This window comes from Phocoena phocoena, chromosome 16 (assembly GCF_963924675.1).
Source record: "Phocoena phocoena chromosome 16, mPhoPho1.1, whole genome shotgun sequence".
NCBI lineage: Eukaryota > Metazoa > Chordata > Mammalia > Artiodactyla > Phocoenidae > Phocoena > Phocoena phocoena.
The window spans coordinates 35,462,966-35,472,855 of record NC_089234.1 but is presented as its reverse complement, the minus strand read 5'-3'; the positions used below and the strand labels follow the sequence as shown (position 1 = coordinate 35,472,855).

The window sequence follows — 9,890 nt, the reverse complement described above, 5'->3', positions numbered from 1 at the left end:
AATGATGTGCCTTGTTTAAGCACCATTTCCAAAAGATATTTAGTCATATCAAAATTCTCAACACAACTTTTATATATCTACTTACTTATCAACTGTAATAGAAAATGCCAGAAATAACCTAGTTTTTTCATGCAATTTACCCTGCAAGTTCTAAGCTATATTTCCAACATACTGAGAATAGAGTTTGCAAATGCTAGTTTCTGTTTAGGACCTGTTCTTTCTTTTGCCTTCTATAAATATTCTTTGCAAACTAGTCTTCAGGAAAAAAAAAACAAAGTTTTAGTTGCCTGAGCAGTTTTTTTCTTCACTTAATACACAACAATTTCCCACTATGGGGCATATACCCAGAGAAAACCATAACTCAAAAAGACACATGCACCCCAATGTTCATTGCAGCACTATTTACAATAGCCAGGTCATGGAAGCAACCTAAATGTCCATTGACGAATGAAGAAGATGTGGTACATATATGCAATGGAATATTACTCAGCCACAAAAAGGAACAAAATTGGGTCATTTGTAGAGACATGGATGGACCTAGAGACTGTCATACGGAGTGAAGTCATTAAGAGAAAAACAAATATCGTATATTAACACATATTTGTGAAATCTAGAAAAATGGTACAGATGAACCAGTTTGCAAGGCAGAAATAGAGACACACATGTAGAGAACAAATGTATGAACACCAAGTGGGGAAAGGGGAGGTGGGATGAACTGGGAGATTGGGATTAACATATACACGCTAATATGTATAAAATAGATAACTGATGAGAACTTGCTGTATAGCACAGGGAACTCCACTTCGCTGTACAGTAGAAACTAACACAACATTGTAAAACAACTATACTTCCCCCCAACAAAAAATAATACACAACAATTCAAGGCAGCATCACTGCAGTGGTTCTGTCAACTTGACTGGGCCACTGGATGCCCAGATAAGTGTCAAACATTCTGGCTGTGTATTTGAGGTTTTTTCTGAATGAGATTAGCATTTGAACCAGTAGATTGAGTAAAGCAGATTAACCTCCATAATGTAGGTGGGCTTCATCCAATCAGTTGAAGACCTGAATAGAACAAGAGGATTGACCCTTCTAATAGGAGAGGATTCCTCCTGCCTGACTGCCTTCAAGCTGAGTCAGGGGTGTTCCCCTTTCAGTGGACTCAAACTGAAATATCACCTCTTCCTGAATCTTGAGCCTGCCTGCCTTCAGACTGGAACTATACCATCAGCTCTCCTGGGTCTCCCGCCTGCCAACTGCCGGTCTTGGGACTTGTCAGCCTCCAAAATCACACAAGTCGACTTCTTTTTAAAAATCTCTCTCTCTCTCTCTCTCTCTCTCTCTCTCTCTCTCTCTCTCTCACGATATATATATATATATATATATATATATATATACACACACACACACACACACGCACACACACACACACACATACACACATATACACTCTTGGTTCTGTTTCTCTGCAGGACCCTGACACTAATACAATCACTTACTTTACTTGCATTAAAAAAACAACCATATTGAAATTTTAGCCCTTTTCTTTCCATCCGTTTCCATCACACATCTCTTCCAGATACCAATCATAGTTCTTTTGATTTCTTTCGTAATAACGTCTTAAGTTGTATTCTTTTGTCACAAGCACACTTTGCATCTTAAAAAGGTAGGAATACTCCTTATTTTTACAATGATAATTTTTATAATACACTAGACTTCTTCACCTGTGTTTCGTTTTCAAACTTTTGATAGACACATAGATATTGAAAAAAATTCACTTTCATCTTAATTGCACTTTAAAAAAATAAAAAACCCAGCATTGCAAGCAGGGATCCTCACAGCCTAGAAGATGGACAAATTCTTATGCTATCAGGTCAGTAAGGGGAGTTTCTGAGGGAGGAATTATTGAGAGAGGCTCCTTGAATTGGTGATGTCCTGTGGAGTCCCATTTGAGTTCTAGACTTAGCAATTAACTCCTCTAGTACGCTTTACCAGGGCCCCTGGGAAAAGCTGGGCAGGTGATTCATTGTACAGACTTACCAGCCATGTGATAAACAGGGGCAAATGCGAGTCTGGTCAGAGGAAGGGCATTTTTTCTGATCGGCACAGGAGCTCCAGTAAGTGCTCCATCATTGGGAATAAGAGGGGGTGTTCTATTTGGGTTGCTGGTGTATCATGCCAGTCTACCACATGCATAGTTCAGTGAATTTCTGGCCATGTGTTTAGGTAATTGAATACATCCAACAGTGCTGCAACTGGGTTGACATGGGTATGAAGGTAAACAAGAGGTCATGGGTTCACTTATTAAATCTGCAACTTTTTACTGAGTACCACCTAATTTATGCCAGTTCTGGATACATGCCAGACCTCTGCATCTTGTTGCTCCTCGATTTCATGCATCAAAATTTAATTCAAGCATCACCTCCTCCAGGAAACTGTCCCATATCCCCTCCAAATCTCCCAAACTTCTCCCTCAATCTGGAAGAGAAGACCCTGCCAGATGTTTTTGACACACCTGTGCAAGTCATGTTATAATATTGCTTTCTTGCCTTGCCCCACCTCAGCCTTAAGCTGACAGAGGACAGGAAGCCCAGAGGAGTGTTTCTCAGCTCCCTCAGGAAGGGTGAGCCAAGTCAGAAGAGGATAAGGGCACAGACCAACTGAGCATGCACTGATACTGAGGGGCCAGCCCAAGAGAGGCCCTCAGGGAGACCCAGAAGGGCTGGAACATTGCCTTGGATGCTAAAGCCCATTTTCTCTTTCTTAGCTCCCTAAGGAAGAGGAAATAATTGAAGAGTCACCCTCTTTGAGCCCAGGACTCCTACTTGATATAATAGGAATAACAACAACAATATTGGCTGGTTGTGAGGATTAAATCAGACAGTAGATAGGAAGTCTGTAATTATACAGTACAATTATCTTCCAGTCAGAAATTTCCAAGGTCTTCTACTCCAGATCCTTTCTGCTCTAGGAACCCAGCTCCCCAGGCCAACTTCTGACCCCTCTTCCCTGCTCCTCTCCCCTATGCCATCGTCCCTTTTCCCTCTTCCCATCCCTCCTCCCCTCTTCCATCTCCATCCTTTCCTCCCCTCTCCCTCCCTACTTCCTCTTTCCTCTTCCTCCAGCCCTCCATTCTCTTCTTCCTTTCCCTCTTCTTCTCTCCCTCCTCCCTTCCCATCCTCCAACTCTCCTCTCTGCTTGCTTTGCCCAGGAGACAGTACACCAAGTGAGAACTGAACCAAACTACCCGGATCCAAACGTAGGTCTACCACGATTAACTAAGCCTTAGATGACTCAGATGTAAAATGCAGATGTTGCTAAAAAGCAGGACTTAACTCACAGTTGCTTTGAAAATTAAATAGATATGTAGGTAATAACTTAGCAAATAGACTTGCCCTCAGTAAAGTGCTCAAGTGTTATCCATCCATTTTCCTTCTTGCCCTTTTTCTTCCTTGTCACTGAAGCCCAGGGTGAAGATGAGAAAAGAAGTCTAAAGGGTACAGTTCACAGCAACAGCACCATGACTTTCAAAGAAAGAAGCTCTTTGTAGTCTAATGCTGGCATCAAATAATGAGTCATCTTATTCACCTTCACCACACATATTTCTGGCCAATCTAGATTTTGTGGTCATAGGTGAAGACCTGTGAAATTAACACCAGGTTTTCTGATGAAAAGCAAAAGGTTTGCTTTATATGACTGTTCTATTTGCAAAAGTACATTTTTCTTCTGTTCTTACTCAGGAAATACCAAGTATTGGGAAAGCAAAAGATTTCGTCTTTACTAAATTAAACCAAAAGGAGAATTACATGTTATTACATGGGACAGATCCCTCTTAAAATTCTCTTCTGAGACCAAGAAAGAAATCATGAAGAGGAGTACAAATCAAGATGTGGCCCTATAGACCAGAGACTGTGTATTGTTTGTGGCAAGTTAGCACAGAAATTGGAAATGTTTAGAAACTTTCACAGCCATTAGGCATTGTCTGGATGCCCAAGCCCCGTTAGTGGACTCTTCTTATTCAGCTGAGTACAGAGCAGTTCAGATGTTAGATTGGTCTTTTGAGGACAGATCTGCCTATTGGTAATGCACAATGGACCACGTACTGGTCCTAGAAGAATTGTGGCGGGGGGCGGGGGGCGGCAGCGACCTGGCCCTTCATCACAGACGTTTGAGAAGCACTGATGTAAACTATAGCTCCACAGTTTTATGTTCTCGGATCACTGATTTATCAATCTTTAAGAAGAGTTCATTTACACGAAGTTCAAAAATGTGGAAACATCAAATGTGTGGGATTTGATTGTACATTTCTTAGATGGAAAACTGTAAAACATTTTAATTTTGCCCCTCCTTGTCTAACCGGTTTTTGGCTAAACCAGCGTTGGAGCTAACCGCTCATCCTAGAGAGAACCCTGTCATCTCGTGGCTGAGAGCGTTGACTGTAAGAAAGAGTAGCGTGCTGTGGCACCGCCAGTTGTGATTGGGCAAAAAGACCTTTTTCTCGGGCAGTCCTCTTTTAGGTCAGTTTCTCCATTTCCCCGTTAAGTCCATTTTATAAACAACGGAATGGACTTTAGGGGAGGGAAAGAAAAACGGGTTCCCTACTACTTTTTAAGCGTTTCCGGCCCTTAGCAAAAGGGTTTGGTTCACGGTAGGCGCTCAATAAATGCTGTATACGTACATTTTGAAAGAATCACTTTCTACATTATTTCATAGGAGGAACGGTGGAAGATGTGAACTCCCCCGGGAGAAACCAAACATTCTCATTCGGAAGAAGACGAAGAAGGATTGAAGTGAGGCTGTAGATTCCCACACACTCATTTCTGCCGGTACTTGAAGGCGAGCGAGGAACCTGCTAATCTTAGTCCACGGGAGGGGGCGGGGGGGGGGGGGGGCGGCAGACCGCGCAGGTAAACTGCAATTCCCGGCATGCCCGAGGGGGCGGGCCCGGCGGCTGCGCAGATAGGCGCGCGGCCATCACGTGATTTCGCCATGGCGGCGTTTGCGGATTTGGACCTGCGGGCGGGTTCCGACCTGAAGGCGCTGCGCGGGCTAGTGGAGAATGCTGCTCACTGTGAGTCTCCCCGGCTTCGCGGGCCGCGGTGCCTGCCCAGTCTCTGTGTCCCCCCAGACTGTCAGGCCACGCTCGGGAGGGACCCGGGCGGGCCTCGTTCCCGTCTCATGGGGTCTCCTGGCTGTCCCTGGAAGCTGAGGCCCCTGCGGTGTAGCTCTGATCTTGGGCGCGGGAAACTCGAAAGCACTGGGGAGCTGTTACCCAGTCTAGCTCCTTATTTCTTGCGAATTGAGGAAACTGAGGCCCTGACAGGGCGGGGAATTTGCATAGGGCCCCACAGCTGATGGATGGCAGAAGCCAAGGCTTCCAAGTATAGTCTCCTACGTCAGTGCTTTTAATATCGCCCCTTTCTGCGTCTCACGACAGTGTTCTGACACTCAAATGCAGGAAGCTGGTGCACCTATGGGTCCGAGAAGTGAGGGAGGGACATGGGGTCGCGAGTGTTTGAATTATTTTATGTAGAGGGAGGGTTGGTGGGGGCGGAGGACATACTAGGAGAGTGAGAGGGGAGCAGCATGGCCAAAATGCTAGAATGTTACTCATATTTGAATCCAAGGGAAGCAAAAGCTCTGAGAGTTAAGACCCCCATTTTAATTACTGGAGTTAATCGCGACTGCTGTCTCTTTCCTTAGACTGTAAAATGTCTACGTGGGAATAGAGGGAGTTAAAAATAAAGACGTTTCTGCAGGGCCTGTTAAGTAATGGTTGCTCAGTAAATAATTGAGGGAGGAAGAAAAGAAGGAAACTGGACAAACTAATGAGGGGGGGACCACTATTTTGGCATTAATATGCATTATCTTTTAATATTAATATCCTGTTGTTCCCATTGGTGTTTAAATAACTTAAAGATTGGAGTCATGATTTAGGCATGTTTTTGATAGTCCACATGTCCAAAACAGGGCTGTGTTGAGGCTGATAAAGCAAGGCCCTGGCTTCAAAGAGTTCCCAGTCTCTTGGTGGGTAGCTCAAAGGCGTATGTGGACAGTGGTGTGAGGGAGTCGTTACTACATTTCTCTTTAGCAAAAGGGCCTTTGAAGTAGAAAGGGCAAAAAGCAAAAGAAACGAGTAAGAATGAAGGTGAAAAAGTATACACGTGATGGGATGAAAATGAACAAACGGACACGAAGGAGAATGATGGTTTAAAGGAGTTGCACAAAGTGTCTTTGGTATAATGCTAATAATACACCACCAAAGTCAAACAAAGCCCTGACTCTGTGCCAGCTACTGTTCTAAAACATCCTTTGCGTTTGAATTGAATTCTGCCAGTCGTATAAGGTAAGTTCTGTTATTATCACCATTTGGCAGACGAAGAACTTGAAACTTAAGGTTAAGTAACTTCTAAGTAGTAACTTAAGTAACTTCTAAGTAGTAATGCATAGATTTGAAAATGGGCCATCTGACTCCAGAGCCCATAACCATTCTTCTTACTACCTTCTAGTCTTGACATGAATTGGGATGAGCTTATGTGTAAAAGAGGTTGTTGTATTTAACAAGAATGTTCAATTTTTCTTTTCAGTGGGCTATTCAGTTGTTGCCATCAATCATGTTGTTGAATTTAAGGAAAAGAAACAGGTAAAATACAATTTCTTAAGTTAATAATAACTAGCATTTATAGTTACTTTGTGTATATTGGTAATATTGAAGCTACAGACGAGCACTCTTTGTGCATTATCTTATTTTAATGTTAATAGTTGAGCTGATGCGTATTTGTACAAATGATAGTTTTTTGTGAAGTGCTAGGGCATGGTATAAGGATTCTTAAAGTTGATTTGATGTTAAGTAACTTTCAATAACTTCTTAAAAGTGCATTGTTATTCATTAAACTGTAATCACAATATTCTTTTTTATTGTACTGTCATGGACTCATTACTAATTGATTTCCCTCCCAAACATACTAGTAAATATGTGTATCTCCCTTTAGGCCAACTACTGTTCCTTACAGATTGTTTCATTCTAAAAACTATTGTTCATCCCTCCTATCCATTGGTGTTCTCAGCTGCTTCTCTGCTTTAGCTTTCTTCATTAAAAAACACACACATGCACATACACACAACTTATTTAGTGTTTCTGAGTGCCAGAAATTAGCTTTTTAAAAAAAATATTCTTCTTTGTTGTAGGAAATTGAAAAACCAGTAGCTGTTTCTGAACTCTTTACAACTTTGCCAATTGTACAGGTAAGTGTTTTGTTTAAGAAACAGAGTACTTATTCATCCAGCTCAGACATGCCCAGTCATATATGTGGTTCTCTAATCTGTACTGCCCCTTCCTCTGTCTACTAGTCTTAGCTTTCCATGAAGACTCAGCTCTTCCACGAAACATTATGTACATCTTTTTTTCTCTGGCTGTACAGGTATACCTCAGAGATATTGTAGGTCTGGTTCCAGACCACCACAATAAAGCGAGTCACACGAATGTTTTGGTTTCCTGGTGCATATTAAATTGACGCTTACATTGTACTGTAGTTCAATAAGTGTGAAGTAGCATTATGTCTAAAAAAAAAAAAATCAACGTATATACCTTAATTTTAAAATATTTTATTGCTTAAAAATGCTCACCGTCGTCTCAGTCTTCAGCAAGTTGTAATCTTTTTGCCTGTGGAGGGTCTTGCCTCAGTGCTGAAGGCTGCTGACCGATGAGGGTGGTGGTTTCTGAAGGTTGGGCTGGCTGCGGCAGTTTCTCAAAATAAGACAACAGTGAGTTTGCCGCATGAATGGACTCTTGCTTTCACTATGATTTCTCTGTAGCATGCAACGCTGTTTGATAGTATTTTACCCACAGCAGATCTTTCAGAATTGGAGTTAGTCTTCTCATACCCTGCCACTGCCTTATCAACTAAGTTTATATAATATTCTGAATCCTTTGTGGTCGTTTCCACAATTGATTAAGTTCGATGTCTTATATGGGTATGGTTTCTTTCACTGAAAACAATTACAATAGTACCATCAAAGATCAGTGATCAGGGAATTCCCTGGCAGTCCAGTGGTGAGCACTCGGCACTTCCATTGCGAGGGCCCCGGTTCGCATTGATCATAGATCACCATAACAAATATGAACATAATGAAAAAGTGTGAAATACTGGGAGAATTACCAAAATATGACACAGAGACATGAAGTGAGCAAATGCTGTTGGAAAATGGCGCCAATAGACTTGCTCAACACAGGGTTGCCGCCACCCTTCAATTTGTAAAAAATGCAATATCAGTGAAGCACAACAAAGCAGAACACAATAAAACTAGGTACACCTGTGTTATAAATTCCTTGAGAGTGGGGACTAGGTTTTACTGATCTCCACTATCTTCTATTGTTAATACCTTTTAATGAGTACTTTCCACTGCTAAAGGAGGAAAATCAGTCATTTCTATTTTGTGCTTTTTTGATTACAGGGAAAATCAAAACCAATTAAGATTTTAACTAGACTGACAATTATCGTTTCGGATCCATCGCACTGCAATGTTTTGGTAGGTTAGTTGTTTTTCTTCTCTCTTGGCCTTGTAAGTTGTATTGATTTCTGCTGAATACTGTTGTTTTTCCAACTCCTCCCATTCTTCCATCTCCCCCGACCCCCAGCGTGTGACACTTGACTGCTCTCCTTAGCTCAGAATTCACATAGTATAACAGAATCTCTTCTACTCATGGCTCATGTATAAGAATACCCCAATTAAAGAATCTTTCAGCAAGTAGTATTCATTGAACTTACATGAAGTAGACATAGGTGGGTACTGGAGATATTGCTATGAATAATACAGACACAGTCCTTTTAAAAGTGGGAGGGGGGCTTCCCTGGTGGCACAGTGGTTGAGCGTCCGCCTGCCGATGCAGGGGACACGGGTTCGTGCCCGAGTCCGGAAGGATCCCACATGCCGCGGAGCGGCTGGGCCCGTGAGCCATGGCCGCTGAGCCTGTGCGTCCGGAGCCTGTGCTCCGCAATGGAAGAGGCCACAACAGTGAGAGGCCCGCGTATTGCAAAAAAATTAAAAATTAAAAATAAATTAAAATGAGAGGAATGTTTAAAAAGTGGGAGGTAGCAAATAAGGAATGTCCTGGGAATGTGCAACAGGAAGCCCACCGAGGAAACTGATGTTCAAACAGGGGCCAGAAGAATCAGTGTTATAGGTGCCAAGTGAGGGAGAGAATGTTTCCACAGACAGGATGGATTATGCAAGGTCCTGAGTCCAAGAAGAAACATGGTGCATTCTGGAAAATGAAACACCAGTTGAGTTGAGCCTGATGAGCTGTCTATCCTGGGATGAGGTTAGGGAGGTGGGTCTGGGTGAGCAATTAGAAGAAGCCTTTGAAGGTTTTAACCAAGGGAATACAATTATGAAGTTTGCATTATAGAGAATAGATTAGAAGGGATAAAGGAGGGGATTTAAGAGCACTGGGGCTGGGGGAGAGGGGAGGATTGACAGGATTTGGATGGATTTGTTGATTGGGTAGAAGGTGATGACTCCCTGCCTTGGCCTGAGCAGCCAGGTAAGTAGATGGTACCATTTCCTGAGATGGGACATAGAAAGAGAAGTAAGTTTAGATCATCATGTTTCAGACGTGATGGGTTATTGTGAGAGTTCCAGTGGAGCTTGTCAAATGGGGGGTTGGAAAAAAAGGTGTGACCCTCAGAAGAGGGACCCTAATTAAAGATACTGATTTGGAAGTGGTCACCCTGTAGAGAGTAATTGAAATCATGAGACTGGATGAGACTCCTTGGTAAAAATATGTGGGAAGAGAAGGTCTAGGACAGAGCCCTGAGGAAATTCGGTATTTAATGGTGGAGTAAAGGATGAGGGATGAGCTAGGATTAGAGACTGAGGCAGGACTGTCT

The 9,890-nt window shown here is 42.5% G+C and overlaps 1 protein-coding gene across 1 annotated transcript in view; it reads left to right on the top strand.

The window, feature by feature from the left end:
* The first annotated feature begins 4,986 nt into the window (after window positions 1-4,986).
* RPP30 (ribonuclease P/MRP subunit p30) overlaps window positions 4,987-9,890 on the top strand; it is a 28,186-nt gene continuing 23,282 nt past the window's right edge. Inside the window, exons 1-4 of the mRNA XM_065894488.1 lie at window positions 4,987-5,071; window positions 6,588-6,643; window positions 7,189-7,245; window positions 8,455-8,529. Of these exons, the coding sequence (XP_065750560.1) occupies window positions 4,990-5,071; window positions 6,588-6,643; window positions 7,189-7,245; window positions 8,455-8,529 (270 nt within the window). The 5' untranslated portion in view covers window positions 4,987-4,989. The remainder of the gene's footprint in view (window positions 5,072-6,587; window positions 6,644-7,188; window positions 7,246-8,454; window positions 8,530-9,890) is intronic.